The 18400-nt window shown below is 34.5% G+C and overlaps 1 protein-coding gene across 1 annotated transcript; it reads right to left on the reverse strand.

The window, feature by feature from the left end:
• Nucleotides 1-4263: 4263 nt before the first annotated feature.
• Nucleotides 4264-6712, reverse strand: LOC131034079 (cytochrome P450 71AU50-like). The gene is made up of 2 exons (XM_057965432.2): nt 6029-6712; nt 4264-4967 (listed from the first exon to the last, which is right to left on the reverse strand). Exons 1-2 carry the CDS (start codon nt 6581-6583, stop codon nt 4338-4340), a joined length of 1185 nt encoding a protein of 394 aa, XP_057821415.2. The 5' UTR covers nt 6584-6712; the 3' UTR covers nt 4264-4337.
• Nucleotides 6713-18400: the final 11688 nt, after the last annotated feature.

An 18400-nucleotide genomic window follows, 5' to 3' on the forward strand; every position in this document is an offset into this window, starting at 1 on the left:
GGGATGCAGTCCCCCATTTGTGGCCTCACCTATAAGTGTTATAGTAGTTATTGTTAGCTAGAGTAGTTGATTATTGTAGTCAGATTAGTAGAAACATGAGCATTTATGTACATCATTAATCATCTACCTAATTGCTCTTTTTCGATGGTCGAGATTATTTGTAGCATCTTGCACCCTTCTTTACAATTCGCTAGGAAAGCGCTGCTTTCAAAGCATTAGATCTCCTCATCATGGATAAACTATTAAAGCTATTTGACAATCTATTTGAAAAGACATTATAGAATGGATTGAGATTTATTTTTCTTCTCATTTATGGTAGAGTTGAAAATAATGGAAGTGTCGCTACAATATGGAGTATCAACGTGAACATTTAACCACTCCATAATAGGGAAAAAAAATCTACATCAACATCTAAATGACCACTCCAACTAGAGAAAAAAACAGCTACTCCATTTATAAAAAAAAAACAAGATTTTGATTCGAATAGTTGACTTAAAACAATTGGAAATTTAATGAGGCTTTTTGTGTGCCTTTCATTTTTAATTTTATAGATTTTTTGGTCTTGTGGATGTTATTAGAGTCTCATTCATACATGTATACATGCCTGTGCATGCATGCGCGTACACACACACATACATATACATATACATATACATACATGCATATATACATGTATATATACATGCATGCATACGTACATATATACATGTATATATACATGCATACATGCATACATATACTTAATTCATAGAGAATCTATTATATAAAGTTATATAGGTCTAAAAATATTAATATGTGCATTTTTTAATTAAAAAAATTGAAAGAAATTAAAACTCACAAAGATAAATATTTAGATTAACAATAAATAAGTAATAATAAATAGATTGTCTTTAGACATGTAGTGCCACGATTAAAACACTTTGTTGGTGAAGTGACTACCAAGGTTGAAATCCTTGTTGGGCCACTAAGCTCGTAGCTCATGTGCATTCGCTGGGTTGTTGAGCTCGTGAGTTTAAACAAGTGAAGTGTGGGGATGAGGTCCCTCGTTTGTGGCCTCACCTATAAGTGTTATAGTAGTTATTGTTAGCTAGAGTAGTTGATTATTGTAGTTAGATTAGTGGAAACATAGAGCATTTATGTACATCGTTAGTCATCTACCTAATTGCTCTTTTTCGATGGTTGAGATTATTTGTAGCATCTTGCACCCTTCTTTACAATTCACAAACAGTTGTTTTTAATTAGAGTTATTACACATAGATTTGAAATATTGTATCTATTTATTTTTATACAATAATAATGTATTGTATATTATACAAATAATAGGTACATAAAAAAATAACGAAGTACTTAAAAACAATCAAAATATTAAATATTATCAAACAAACAAAAAAAATATGATAATTGTTGCATAGACAATACATAAAGTAGGTAGGTATTTATAAATATATTGATATAAGACATTGTCTATATTCATCAATACTTATGGTGAAAGTGAATCTACGACAATGACACGTCATTAATTAATCAATACTAAAAGGTACAATGCATTGTGATCTTTGGATAGACATTGTCATTTTGTACACTAAAATATACAGATATAAGACACCCTCTATGTCCATCAATACTTATGGTGAGTCCATCAGTACTTGTGGTGAAAGAGAGTCTACTATATTACAATGACAAACAACAATCACCATTATAAAATGGAGTATAGTCAACAGTGCATTGTGGTCCTTAGATAGGCATTGTTCATATGTGCACTAAAATATACCAATATAAGACACCATCTATATCCATCAATACTTATGGTGAAAGTGAGTCTACTATATTACAATGACATATCATGTCACCATTAATGACTACAAAGAAAAGAGTTTGAGTTGAAAAAGAGCCACATGAAATAGCCACCTAAACAATCAACACTTTAGAATGGGTTTCAACACTTCTTAAAATGAAAAGTGAATCTATTATAGTACAATGACCCATCATTATGATCTCTAGATAGACATTGTCATTTAGTACACCGAAATAAACTGATATAAGGCATTGTCTATATCCATCAATATTTATGATGAAAAAGAATTTACAATCTAACTCTTTAGGATGAGTTTCAACGCTTCTTAAAATGTACTATTCAAACCCAGCCATTCACATGTAAAAACACAATTATTTAATGGCAAGTGCCAAGTATGGTTTGAATTTAAGATGAGTTTGTTTGCAGATAGGCCTGAACTTTCAACATGTTATCTGAAAAGTAATGACAGCATTGAATGCTAGGAAACAAGTGCTTTCGAAGCATCAGATCTCCTCCTTAAGGACAAAACAGTTTTGATTATATGACAATCCATTTGAAAAGACATTAACCGGGAGATTCAAAGACTTGCGGAGATCGTTTTGTAGATGAATCGAAGCTTCTCAGATCTACTCGTTTACATCATTGCTGAAATGACCTAAATGAAACTAAGGAAGTGTACAAGTGCATTATGGAGTATGAATATGAACAGTCTAACCACTTCATTTAAAGGAATGGAGTTAATGGAAAAAACCAAGTTCTAGATTGGAAGATTTACTTAAAAAACAGTTGGAAATTTCATGGACTCTTTGGGTGGCCTGTCTATTTTATGATTGTATGGGTGTGGTATTCTTTTATTGAGATTCTTGGTGTTATAGATTATTTGATCATGTGGATATTCTTATGAAATTTTCTGGATTCGATTGTGTCTATTTTTTTTCCATCGACGTTTCGAATCACACTCTGTGATTCATCATCCGTATGAAAAGAATTCCAAAAATAGGAAAGATATTATTAAAATTTCATTCATTTCAAAATGATAATAAAAAAAATGAATGAAGAGATTTCAATAACGTCTATGAGACCAAACAGTTTAGGGAACTGAGAGCTCCGAAAACAACAGTATTTCAGATTTCTTTTTTTATGAATTCTGGTTAAGAAAGTCACAGTTTTGTGAAGCTTTGCTTCCTCAAACAACTTGCTCATAAATGATATGGCTCATCTCAAGACTTGCCACTTACTATTCAAGACCTATAAATTATTACTAATGATTAGTAGACACTTATAATGTTGTATCGTTTTTTTAATAAAGTACTTATAAATTCAATTATAGTCTGGTCATTTTTAGTGTTTAATTTTTTGTTTCTACTTTTCGTTTGGTTCAGGTTTTGGCTGTTTTAGTTAGTCTTAATGTTGGGTTTTCTCACAAACCCATTCATTTGCCTTTTGATTGTTATGTAAGGGTTCACGCCCTCACCTGCTTTATCTAATAGAACTATAAAACTCCCTCAAACACATTTTATATAAATTACAATCAACATAACCATTACACTTTCAATACAAATATTCAACCAAACTAATTAAGAATCACTTACCCACTTAAAAACACAAACACAATGTTGATGAAACTCCAAAACATACCCACTTAAAAACACAAACAGAATGTTGATGAAACTCCAAAGCATACTCTTGATACTTGCCATTTTAAACTCTCCTGTCTATGCAGAGAGAAAACAAATCCTTTTAATGACAAGTGACAGACGTTGTCAGAATTTGGAATTGATTTTCCTGAGAACCAGTTTTAGTGTCAACATATTAGAAAGCAATTGCCTGGTCATTGTACAACAAAATTCAGAAGTATAGTATTGAAAATTTCTGGAAACAGCTGTGTGACGGTGGCAATGAATGCTACTTGAAATAGTTGATTTCGAAGATCAGATTTGCTCCTTTTGGTAAACATGGATGATGACATCTGACAACCCATCTGTAAAGACAATGACTTGGAGATTTACTATAATAATATATGTTCGTAACTTTTAATAAATTTTTTTTTATAGAAATGTCAAATAGAAAAATAAAATATATAGATTTTATGAAAAGTGCTTAAATAAATTAAATATTACAATTACATGAATAAAAAGAGTTCAATAATTTTAAATAGATTTAAGTTCATTTTTCAATAAACATTATAATTAAAAATAAATATATAATTGTTTTTAATATTTTATACATATCTTATTTTATTTGTGTAATTTTTTTTTATTTTTAATCTTTTTCAGATCAAGTAGTTGAAGGTATCTATAGGGGTCCCAGCCAAGAAACTAACCAATTAAAACATACATATCTACTCACACTCATAATAGATAGTGAAATATCTAAACTACAAAGATGAAGAACACATCAAATACATATACATAATGGCATCTCTAATAACATCCCTAATAATTCCAAACTTAGGATAATGCCTACAATAAAGATCACATATTAAGGAATTTATTATTATATGTATATTCTTAATAAGATATGCAACATCATACTTTTTAACTTAGAATAATGCGTATACTTTTTGACGAGGGATGGGAATAGCAAAGAGATTTTGTGTCCTTGGTGTGGACAACCCAAATTGCTCTACCATATCTAAATCATTTGGATTCATTCCATATGGAAGTCTCCAGTCGAAGCAATGCAATAGATTTGCCAAGGCAAGCTCCACAACAGTAAATCCTAGAAGTTGACCCGGGCATCCTCTCCTACCCGATCCAAAGGGTAGAACCTCAAAATTTTGGCCTTTGACATCAATGGGGTTGCCAACAAATCTCTCTGGTTTGAACACATCAGCCTTCTCCCATATAGTAGGATCTCTATTAATGGCCCAAATATTCACTATTACACGACACTTACTAGGAATATCATAACCAAAAATAGTGCAATCATCCATGCATTCATGTGGAATAAGTAGAGGCACTGGTGGATGGACTCTCAATGATTCCTTCACCACGGCCATCAAGTACTCTAGTTGTGGAAGATCTGACTCCTCTACATATTTATGTTGAGGTCCCAGCACCCTATCTAACTCTTCTTGTATTTTCTTCACAATTGAAGGGTTCAACAATATTTCAGACATTGCCCACTCCAATGCCACTGTTGAAGTGCCACTTCCACCAACCAAAACATCCTGCAAAATACAACTAACATTTAATGAAAATTTCATAAATAATATTCATATTCAAATTACTAACATATAGAGACTACATTCAAAAGAATGGATTAAAATTATAGTAAATGAAGTAACTATTATATTATAATATATTGTTTTCCGTATTTATCTTTAGCACATCTCCATTCATTTCTCTCTATTAAAAAGGTTGAAAAATGGAATAGTTGTTTAACCACTTATAGCTTAAGATTTCTAGATCAACACAATATTTATCTTTCCTATTAAAATTTTGACTTCTTTACTCATTTTAATAAAAGAAAAGATGGAAATAGATAGGTGGAAATCTAATGATCAATATAATTTAAGTAATTTAGTCTAATGATCAATATAATTTAAGTAATTTAGTTTGAATTTTCACATAATGGTTGGAAAATTAACTCCCTCACTAAGTCTCAAACTAAACTAAACAATCAATAACCATCCACGACGAATAATCGACTCCCTCACTAAGTCTCAAACTAAGCTAAACAATCAATAACCATCCACCATAAATAATCTTAGAACACAAAATATCAAGATGGAGATCTAATGATCAATATAATTTAAATAATTTAGTTTTTATATTCACATAATGTTTTAGAAATTGACTCCCTCACTAAGTCTCCAACTAAACTAAACAATCAATAACCATCCACCATGAATAATCTTAGAGCATAGAAACAGTCAGCCTTAAACCACGCACACTATGCAACATGTTAAGTCTAGAGAATGTTAGTCAACTCTGAGTGTTTAACACTTCTAAGTTTAGAAGTGTATTCTTAGTATGATCACATACATTAAGAACATATGAAACCTAGAAAAAGTTAGTCAATTCTAAATGTTTAACACTTTTAAACCTAAAAATGTAAGATTAATGTGTGTGATTTAAACCATTCCCATAAAACATCATAGAAAACAGGAAATTTACAGATTAATCTAACAATTCCAGACATTCTCCTAAAAAATCTCAAAAAATTCACAAGTTCATTCATTATGTGTGACATCACAAAATGCAAAAATAATATGCACTATTTACTTACAAAAATGATAGCCTTGACAGTTTCCCTTGTAATTTTCATCTCGTCATCATCATCAAGTCGTGTGAGGGCAAGCAATTCATGGACGAAATCTGCATGAAACTCGTCTCGATCGCCATGCAACTCATGCTCACGTATAACTTTCTCAATGAAGGCGTCAAAAGTCTTATGAGCCTCCTTCTGGCGGCGCACAAGGCGCTGCAAATCCATCCACTGCAACCAAGGAATAAAATCCCCCACATTAAAAGCACCACCGAGATAAAAAACCTCCTGAATCATGTCCTTGAATCCTCTGTTATCAATCTCCTCTTCCGAAAACTTTCTTCCAAACGCCATACGGCAGTTCATGTTATTAGTAAGCAAGCCCACCAGCCTGCTAACATTAACAGGAGTGGCGGCGGCGGCGGATTTACAGTTCTGAAAGAGTCCGTCAACCATGGCAAACGTCTCGCTTTCTCTGACATGTCTGAATGATTCGATCTGGCGGAGGCTGAGCAGACGGGTGGTGAAGATCTCGCGCAGCTGCCGCCAATATGCGCCGTAGGAGGAGAAGGCCATGCTCTTGGAGCCGTACACCACCTTCAAAGAAACACAAAGAGTTGAAACACAGATAAGTTTTGTATCGATTCACAAGAATTTTTTGAATCAATACGATCCTTGATCAATTGTACACAAGTTTCTGAATTTGATTGTCTCCCGTCGCGAACGGATGTCTCCCGTCGCGTTTCTGGATGATAGTAGAGCTCGAACTCACGGTAAAGAAGATTGACATATTTGTTTATGATAGGTGCTAGTGGTCCTTAGCCGGTAAAGAAGATTGGATCACAAGATTATGACAATGAATTGAAAAGACGTCTCAAAAGGTATTAGATATGGCGTAGATCTAAAAGTGTCATTGGAGCTCCAAGTTGCAGCGTTTCTTTTTCTAGTAGCTTTGCATCAATTAATACTTGTATTGATTGTTTTTATTACTGTAAGAAAAGGCGTGGGGAAAATTCCATCTGTGGTAAAAGATTATGGTGAATGTGAATAATGGTGAGATGTAGCTCATGGACCTGAATTTTTAAACTATGATATTGATTGGTCACGGCCGGAATGATTTTCAGGTCTGAGAAATACTGAAATCTGTTGAGCAATGTCCATAATATATAGTCTATCAGTTAGTAGTAGTTTTTAGGGGTGCAGAAGTTTTGTTGGGAATTAAGTATTTTTCTGGTTCAAAAAAATAGATCAATTTTTCACACAAAAAAAATTTCGTCGGTTTTTAACATTTTTTTTTTTTAAATGGAAAATCGGTGAAAAAAGAGAGAGCTATAGCATTCAAGTTACATCACATACATCAGATGATAGCAAAAAAGTACAATTCAGATATGAAACAAAAAGAGATAAGTAGGGCCTCAATAGTTGGCCAAGCTAAGAAAAAACATGGTTCAGATTTTCCATCCAAGTGGTCCACCCCCTTGGCCCTTCCATCCATACAACATCTCTACTACCATGGAGCTGGAACAACATCTGAACCTGCTCAAAAGAGGGTTCCCTGCTATCACGGATCTCTCGCATCAGTTTCTTCAGTGCTCTGTCAAAGGCAGACAAGTTCTGGGCGTAGTGCATCCAATCATATCCACATCTCATCTCATCAACAAACATGGTATCCGATCCATCTTCCAGGAAACGCAACAATTTGTTCCTTTCCAAATCCAGGATGATGGAGATCTACATAGCAACATTATAAAATGTGAGTCTTCTAAAAGACTCTGTAAGGGATCTAACCTATCCTTGAAAACATTCCTCATTCCTAATTTTCCAAATATACCAAATGATATTAGCAGAAAGGATAGACCAAAACATATTAGAATCCTTATTAAGTCACTGCACAGATCCAATAACAACTTCCATAGTGTTCACAAAGTGGGGAATCCAGATCCCAAACAAAAACCAAACCTCCTTGGCAATAATATAATCAAAAAAGATGTGTCGGTTGGTTTCAGGTACTCTGCATATGGAGCAGGGATCAGAGGAGAAGGAGTCCCTTTTGAGGGGCAGTTTATCTATAAGTAGAAGCCAAGTGAAGCACTTGATTTTCGGGGCAATGGGCTTCCTCCAAAATTTGGTAAAGATTTTGTGCCACTTCGAGGTGTTGAGGTTCACATACCAAAGGTTATTACGGTGATGAATAATAGACTCATCAAAGGTGAGAATAGGGTAAATATTCCTAGCCTTAATTTTATGCAATACAGTGCCCCCATGCCACTTAAAGGAAGTAAACCTATGGGAGTCCACATGGCAGTTTTTCGGGAGACCAAGATTAAGGCAGAAATCTTGAATAAGCCTATATGTGTGTTTTTGGAACTGGGGGAGGTCATATCTGGTTCTGAGCTCATCCCAGGAAATGAGACTGTCATCCTCCAGAATGTTCATAAAGCAAGTGATTACCTTTTGGGCCTAAGACTTGGCAGAACAACCCCGGGTGAGGGCGAGAGGCTTAGAAGCATGAAGAAGATTCCACCATATAGATCTCTCACCATGGATAGAATCGTTGGTATGAAACTCGGTGTCAGTCAGAAATTTTCTAACAGCCTCCCAAGCCTTCCAGATAGATTTGAAGACATAGGTACCTTGTACAACAATGGGGAACTTCCCAGCAATAATATCAGAGAGGGGGAGGTACTTCTAGGATTTGGCTTTTTTTGGAACAGCTCTTTCAATGTTGTATCTAATCAAGACTTTCCAGGCCTCATGTCCTTCAAGTGAATGAATCCACTTGGCCACCAGAGCTATACCCTGACATCTAAGATCCTTGAGACCAAGCCCACCAAGTTTTTTCTCAATGTGGCACCATTTCCATCTAACAGCATGCATTTTCTTACCCCCCTTCCCATCAGACCACAGGAATCGTCTAATAGTTTTTTGGATTTCGAAGATCTGGTAGTTGCTAACATCCGGGTCGAGGAGTAATAAATGTTATAAGATGAAAGGATCTTCTGGCAAACTTGAACTCTGCCAGCCAAGGAGAGGAACTTGTTGTTCCATTTGTTAAGCTTATGTTCAATTTTTGTCCTAACCCAGACACACATGTCTTTGAGCGAAGAGGAGACAGAGAAAGGGATGCCAAGGTATCTGACAATCCTATTAGACCCTCCCCATTGGAAGCCAGAGTGTGGGACCCAGTTAGGGGGATCATCCATCCATCCCAGGAGGATGGATTTAGAGAGATATTTTAGCACCAGAGATAGTACCAGATAGGTGGAATTTCTGATTGAGGGCATCAAAATTTTGTTTGGTAAGTTCAAGGAACAAAGAAGTGTCATCAGCAAACCGAATGTTCAAGAGTTGAGAGTGATCAGGTAACTTAAGCCCTTTCATGCTAGGAGACAAGGAATTATCTCTAAGAAGATAGAACAGGGCTTTGGAGGCAATTACAAAGAGAGCAGGGGCCAACGAGCAATCTTGCCTTATGGACCGTGATAGCTTGATCAAGGAGGATAGGTCACCATTACCTTCAACACGGGCAGATGTATCTTGAAAAAGAACGTTAATAGTACTGCAAAATTCATTAGGGAAGCCAAATGCCTTCATCATCATAAGAGTAAAATCCCATTCAATCCTGTCATATGCTTTTTCAAAGTCAGCAAGGAGCATGGTAGAATTATGACCCGAGGTTTTGGACCAATTCATAGCTCCCAGCTAGTAATTAGATTCTCAAGAATATGCATGCCCTTGATGAAGCCGGTTTGGGTGGAGCAAATGAACTTCAGTAAGATATTTTCAAGCCTAAACACCAAGATCTTAGCAAGAATCTTGTAGGAAACGTTGAGTAAGGTGATAGGTTGCTAGTTCTTTATAAGGGCCTTATCCCCATCTTTAGGGATCAACTTGATGATGCCACAATTGATGTTCTCTCCAAGGGAGCTAGTGTCAATGACTTCATTATACATTTCAAGAAGGTCACCACAAATCTAGTCTATGTTAGCTTTATAGAAATTGACAGGGAGTCCATCCAGCTCGAGGGCGTTATCATTATTAAGGTTATTCATGGCTCTCTCAATTTCCCTAGTTGTGATTCTTTGCTTGAGGATAAGGGATTCATCAAGAGATATTTTAGTGGGGATGAGTTGCATAATGTTAGCTCTCATAGTTCTAGCATGGTCTGAGTCATCAGAGGTGAACAGGTTTTGATAAAACTTAGCAAAGGCTTCGGTGATGCTACTTGGATCAGTGATTTCAAGGTCATCAATAATAAGCCTATCTATAGATTCCCTAACATTTTTCCTTTTGAGAAGGTTAAAGAAGAATTTCGAACCTTTATCTCCAAGTTGAAGCCATTGTTGTCTACTACAGATCATGGCCCCTCTTATCTTAGCTTGCTGGTGACTTCTGAGAGTATCTCTTACCTTGGTCAGTTTGGTGGTTAAAGGGATTATGTGAGGAGATTGTTGTACATCCTTCCCAATAAGATGCAGCTAAGAGGTGAGGGTTTTCTCAATATATCTATAATCTTTGGCTCTTTGTTGACCCATCGTTTGGAGCAATTTCTGTCAGGCAGGGACACTGTAGTTCCACCTGCCGAGGTGTGAGGATAGGCTCATATTTTGTCTGTTCAGAATCCTAATCAATTTAATAGCAGCAAGGGTGGTAGGGTCTTTAAGAAGGTTGGAGTTGAGGATGATTTTTTTACACCCTTTGAAATTGCAGGCAGAGGAGGAAAAGAATTTAATCTGGGAGACAACTGGGTGATAATTTGACATAGTAGAAGGTGTTAGAACATAATGTTATTAGGGATCACATCCTTATAACATTTATATATAATGTTCTAATATAAGGTTAAAAAACCTTATATATTATAAGCTTTATAAGCATATCCCATTTGAAATAATTATAATCTGATAACTATTAGATTATTAATTATTTATGAGTAGGGGTTATTGAAAAGGTGTGACTAGTGAAGTCACCCTTCCTCCTATATTTAAGGAGGTTCTCTCTCATTTGAGAGGTGTGAGAATTTGGAGCTTTATGGTGAGTTGTATCACTATGCATATGAGGTATCATTGGCCATGTGGAAGTATTGGAGGAGTGTCCCCAGGTTCATGTCTATTTTATGATAGACTATATTTGTAAGTGTTTTAATTAAATGATGCTTTATGGGGTTTTTTACCCGAAAGGGTTTTCCCCATGTATATCTTGTGTAATGTGTACATTTTGCATGTATGTTTCATATTTCATTTACTTTATAATCTTGTTTATAATGATTAGTATCCTAAGATCCTAATTTCTAACATGGTATCAGAGCAGGTTAGGCTAGTACTAATCATTTTTACAGGTTATACTAGAAGACATATAAAATTTGATGGAAATCTTATTTATGCTTATCAACAAATTTTTGGTAATATGTCTTCCTTTCTACTATGTATTTTTTAGAGAAGTGCATCTTATATTATTTTAAAAAAATAATTATCTTCATTGACCAATGTCATTACAATAAAAGGTTGGCCTCATAAAAGTTGACATTTGAGCATACATCATAAGAGATAAATATTAGTTTTTTTTTTCAAAATTTGGCTTTGAGATTTTTTATTTCATCAACATCATAAATTAATTACATTAATAAATAAATCATTATTTCAATTACTATTAAATCAAATTTATATTAAGTGGATACTTGATAATTGACAAGACTTTTTAATAGATTGCATCATATATAATATATGTGGATATCTAAATATTGATTATGATATCCCTATTTATATATTCATTCCTTTACAATACCATATAATACATTATAGTATAGTGTAAAAAAATAATATTTTAAAGTCATTGTGTATACTTGATACCTACTCATGTTTTGAGATAACAAGGTGAAGAAACCATTAGCTTTCTAGATTAGCTTTCTAGATTCCTTACTAACTATATATATACAAAAATATATCTCAAATAAGACTATCATGATTCTTTCCAACAAGACTAGATTTATTTTCAAGAGGATTTAAAGTATATACAATTTAATAATACAATATCTAACTATATCTCCATGATAATTTTTTTAATAACCTTAGGAAAATCCATCCCACAACTTCTTCTCTTGCTAAAAGATCTTGATTGATTTTTAAGATTAAATCAATTAAAAAATTCATAAATGAGTTACACCATCTCAAAACAAGCACATGAACACAACCATTTTAAATTCATCATATATCAAATAGTTTAATGTTTCCATCAAACTTATTGATTTTATACATTTTTTGAGGTATGTTCTCTTTAATAGATCAAAACCCTATACAAAATCTAAATCTAAATGATGTGCCTTTTGTGAAAAGGTAACTATCCTTTAATATTGATAGTGAATTGTTATGGGCCAACCACAATGATCAATTAATATTGAACTAGTTATCATAAAAAGCATTGATGCAGAGCATCTATCACAAACCATAAAACCTTCATTCAAGGGTAGACTTTAAACTTGAATCAAGAGGCATATAAAAAGATACAAAAATTCTTCTCAACTCCAAACTAATTTCAAAGGTTATATTACATCCCTAAAAATCTTGATTCAAAATTTTAGATCATAATATTCACCATAACATGAGAGAACAAATTCTTTATTGCCATGGAATACCCTAGTTCAGGGTTTCATCCTTTAAAAACTATTTTCACCAAAATAACCACACAAAATTAAATTCTTAACCAAATCAAGTAAGACAAAAAGAAATGGAAAGAAGATTCAGAGAACTTTCCAACACATATAGCCTTTCTTCATTACTATTCCTCATGTGACCACAGCAAATGCTGCAACCAGACTGTTGTAGCCTTCACCAATCTGCCTTTCACCATGAACTGTAACAAACAGTCATCAATAAAATTTACAATATTGATCTTAAATACACTTGCTTTGGTCAGAATTTATATTATAGAGTTACACAATCCCTCTCAAAATTTGAGCTAGATCCAATGGTTAAATCCAAAGTTATGATCATTTTCCCAAAAGTGGGTAACCCTTGGTAGGGTTTTGACAATTATTGTAAAGATAAACATATCTTGCCAAATACTCCACAAAAATGCATAAGAAATGATTCATCTGAAATATATTTCATTAATATATCATTCAATAACTTCTACATATAAAAATTACACCAAATGGGATCCTCCATGGATATATGACAGCCACAGATTCCTTAAAACCTCATGACAGTTTGAGGGTTTGATGGATAATCTTTGTCAAAACCCCTCCAAACTGACCTACCCTCTTGATTTCAACTAAACATGGTTTTATAAACCATTTCCAACTCCTTTATAACTACTCTAACCACCTCATGACCAATGGATTTTATTTTTACACTTTTGTTGCACCTTTTGGCAATGTTGCAACTTTACAATTTTTGTATTTTTGACATAAATGACTCTAACCCTTACATGGACACTTTTAACACTTCAAGATGGACCAAATATGATATCTTTGGACAAAATGGCTCACTTAGAAGCAAAGAGATGTAACTCTTAATGTGCCATGTGAAAGCAAGAGCTTTTTATCTATAAGTTAGACATGTCATAGAGAGTCATATGTACTTTATGAATAAACATGTAAAAGCTTTTTATGGAAATGCTTCATTAGTCCAACCTGAAATCTACATTTTATTTTATTTTTCAAAATGCACAAGGGAAGTGAACTGTTTGAAATAATTCAATTCAAGACTGCAATTGTAGTTGGATGTGCACAAAATAAATAATTTGATTTCATGGAAGATTAGGTATATATATGAAGAATAGTTTTACTGGGGCTTCTTCCACAATGTTATAAGAGATGGTGTAGACTTGTCCTTTCCTATATCATCCATTATAAGTGTTGATATTTCATAATTCCCTTATAACCGTTCTTTATAATATCTTTGATAGTCATTTAGTATGAGTGGATGTAGTAATGTCTCTTTTGTCATTTTATGCTATCTTTTATAAATAACTTGTTAGTGAGACATGAACAAATAAGCAAGCACTTCATAACTAATGGTGTTGATCCTTCCATATGAATTTTTAATACAGTTGATTCATCTAGTCTTAGTTCATATTTTCATGTGACCCTCCCAAAGTACCTGTTATTATTTATATTAGTCCTTTAAGTGCATCACAAAAAGTCACATGTGAACTAGTAGGAATAAAGGAAGGAACATCATGATTTATCTCAAATTTAATTTTTATAGGTATTTGATGGAGGATATGCCTTATGTTAACATTAAGAATATTCTTGATTATAGTATGTTTGATAAGCAAATTCCTTGATATCAAACTATCACAATCATAAACAAGAAATCATCTATCTATCTATAAATGTAGGGTAAAATATTTTTTTATGAAATGTACAAGCTAGTAAATATGCATAAGTAAATTTAAAAATTTCTCATTAGCATCCTTTTTTGGAGATCCAAGTGATTTGTTATTCTAGTCTATATTTGATCCATTTTTATTTTCTTTTCAATCATACTATTTATAATGCGTGACTATCGCCCTTATAAACTGTCTGGGGAGCAAACCTAGAAAGGATAGCTCACCCGTTGCCTAATTTTTTATGGATCATTACTATATGTAGTAGCATGTCTATTTTTGTATTTTAAACAAGACAAAAAATTATTCATTCCTATTCTCATGAAAATATATGTTGATCTCCTTTCTACCAATCATTGGACTATATTTTATATTTATAAGGAATATTATATGATCTTTGGCAAATGACAAAAATAATATTGTGTTCTTTCTTTGCACCAAAGATCAAGTCTAATTGATTACTATGTTACTAACTATATTGTTTCTTTTATGACAAGGTTATGTGTTATTATGCAAATTGGTGCAAGCGTTATTATATGGATGATGCAATACTTTAATGAGAAGACTATCTTCTGCCTGTCTTTGAATCAAATGGGCAAAATATGAATGTAGCTCTTGAAGAATCAATATGGCCTTGAAGATTTATGGAAGATTTCCATTTGGATACATATGAAAGTACCATATTACTTGAAGTTACTTTACTCTTTCTAGAGAATATCATTTGTAAAAATCAAAATGAACATTGAAGATCATGGGCACCTCACTCAAGTGAAAGCATTCTATAATAAAGGCACCTTGAAGATCATGGGCACCTCACTCAAGTGAAAATATTCTATAATAAAGGCACCTTGAAGATCATGGGCACCTCACTCAAGTGAAATCATTCTATAATAAAGACACTTTGAAGATCATGAGCACATACTATATATTATAATTTTAGCCATCACTTTGAAATCCTCTATGCAGTGATTGGCTTTGAGGTGATGCCATTAAGGGGGAGTGTACATGACACCACCTAGTGGCTAAATCCTAGATTTAAGACCTAATAGGAATAAGACCTTTAGGCATTATATGCTCCAAATTCAATAATTCTTGGCCTTAGGTGATGCCATTGAGGGGAAGTGTGCATGTCAATGACACCACCTAGTGGCTAAATCCTAGTTTTTAAATCCTACGGGTAGGCATATGTCCTAATAGGTATGAAATAAGACCTATATAGGCATTAGTAAGTCCTGTAAGCCTATAGATAGGCATATGTAAGTCCTTTTTGTTTTAATTACTACAGGTAGGCATTAGTAAGTCCTATAGGCACATTTGTGCTTAAGTCCTACAGGCATTTGTAAATTCTTCTCCTTGTAAATCTTCCACTTGTAAAAGCATTGTATTAAGACCTACGGGCACTATGTAATGAACTTGGGGAGAGGCTAATTTGGGGGGAATGCGGCTCCAATATGATTTTTTTTAAGACCTCATAGCGTCATTTTTAAAACACTGGGATTATAAATTATGACAAGATGACTTTCATGTAGTCCGGAATGCATGATCTTCATGTTGGCATGTATTTGTGTCCCTATTTATCACTATCAAAGAAGACCTACGTTACTGGGGTGCTTCATTTTTTCTTCTATGGAAATTGACATGTGATCCCCTATTAACATTAAGGGGGAGTGTTAGAACATAATGTTATTAGGGATCACATGCTTATAAAATTTATATATAATGTTCTAATATAAGTTTATGAAACCTTATATATTATATGCTTTATAGGCATATCCCATTTGAAATAATTATAATCTAATAACTATTAGATTATTAATTATTTATGAGTAGGGGTTATTGAAAAGGTGTGACTAGTGAAGTCACCCTTCCTCCTATATTTAAGGAGGTTCTCTCTCATTTGAGAGGTGTGAGAATTTGGAGCTTTATGGTGAGTTGTATCACTATGCATATGAGGTATTATTGGCCATGTGGAAGTATTGGAGGAGTGTCCCCAGGTTCATGTCTGTTTTATGATAGACTATATTTGTAAGTGTTTTAATTAAATGATGTTTTATGGGTTTTTTTACTCGAAAGGGTTTTCCCCATGTATATCTTGTGTAATGTGTGCATTTTGCATGTATGCTTCATATTTCATTTACTTTATAATCTTGTTTATTATCCTAAGATCCTAATTTCTAACAGAAGGTCTAATAGAGATAATGCTACCATTAATATCAGGAACAAAGGATAAGTAATCTTTGTTAGCATAGAACCAATCCAATCTTGAGTAGATCTGGTTGGGGCCTTTCCGGTAATTGCACCAGGTATGCCAAATGCCATAGTTGTCCTTTTTATTACCAGCAAGGGGATCAAACAAATTTTTGAATGTTTTAAGCTTATCCCAATGGGACTTCTCCGTGCCATTCCAGTCAAATAGTTTGCCCCCATGTTTGTCAGAATGGGCCTCAATCATATTGAAATCCCCCCCCATAATCCAGGGAGTGTCAGGGAGGGATATCAAATATTCCCATAAAATGATCCTATCTTTATAGTTATTCGGAGCGTATATAGAGCAAACTCCAAACACTTTGTTATCAATATTAAGAATAGCCCAAACAACTCACTTGGAAGGGGATACCCCTGTTTGGGTAAAACAATTGGCCCACTTATGATTAATGAGAAGAGCAACCCCACCCCTACCTTTGGGGTGATTAGTAGCAATTTTTATAGAGTCTTTCCAGATGAAGTCAAGATTGACTTCAAGATTAAATCCAGTGGTCTTCAGTTCTTGGAGCATATGAATATCAACATTGTTAACAGAGTTCATGAATGACTTAACAATATGTTTCCTATCAGGGGCTTCCAGTCCTCGTATTTTCCATGAGACACAATTCATGAGGAACCATTGGTTATAGGATCATTGGCCCCCGTCGGGCTACTGATATCAGATTGAGGGGTTGATTGTTTCCCCCTTTTCTTTTTATGTGCAGGGCCTTTGTTCTTAGAGCCCATAGGACGACCTTTCTGCCTGGGAATGGAGCTCATCTCAAGCAGGTTGATATCCTCACCTTCATCATTATAATCCATGGGGGAGTCATCATGGTGAAGGTGCAGATAAAGGTCAGGAGCGGCGGTGAGAACCATATTTGGAGAGCATGGGACTTGAGAGCAGAGGGGGTAGTCATCAGGCGAGGCAGTGATGACCTCAACGACCTGATCATCCCCAATCTCATTAAGTTTTACTGGTTCAACCATAGAGCCAATGTTGGACCCATAATTGGCGGTCCCAGAGGTAATTGGTCGTCTAGCAGAGCCTCCTCCAACATTGGAGTTAACATTGATCTTCTCATCATTTTCAAAAACTTTAACGATGGATTTAACCACCGAATTGGTTTGGGATTTACTAGCAGATGACCGCGTGGGCATGACATGATCAACAACAGGATCAAGTTTTTTACTTTTATTCTATTCGGGGGTTTTATTGGCCGCTTTTACTTTTTCAAGGGTGAGCTGTTGAGCATTTTTTCTTTTGCATTTTCTGGATTTGTTTGTGACCACCTAGAATTCATCACCATGCTCATGTTCCAGTTGAATCAATGCTTGTGTAACCAGAGAGTGAGGAGGAGGTTCGACGTTAAATTGACCCACTATCGGGCGGAAATCATCTTTGGCAGCATTTGAGTCCTTTTTGGCAGCCCTAGGGGCAGATTGAGAAGGGGGATTGGCATCTTAAGCACTAGTTTCACCATTGTTTTTGTTGTGGTTACTAATAGGGCAATCTTTACAGATCTGCCCTTCTCTTTTACAGAGGAAACACGCATTAAGACCCCCAAGAATTTCCACAGGACAGGAGAAAATCTCACCCTGAATATTCATGTTTAAAACCCTAGGTATGTCTATGCTAGGTTTAATGGAGATGAGCAATCCGGCGTCAATATTTGCAACCAATTGGGTCAAATTGTCTATCCGAATGACCTTACCGATAGGCTCGAGCATTTGAGGGATGAATTTCCAGAGAAATGGTGGAACGTTTTTAACAAGAATCCACCTAGGGCAAGATAATGTGAGGGTTTCCTTAGAGATAGCCTT

Source organism: Cryptomeria japonica, chromosome 2 (genome assembly GCF_030272615.1).
Source record: "Cryptomeria japonica chromosome 2, Sugi_1.0, whole genome shotgun sequence".
Taxonomy (NCBI): domain Eukaryota; kingdom Viridiplantae; phylum Streptophyta; class Pinopsida; order Cupressales; family Cupressaceae; genus Cryptomeria; species Cryptomeria japonica.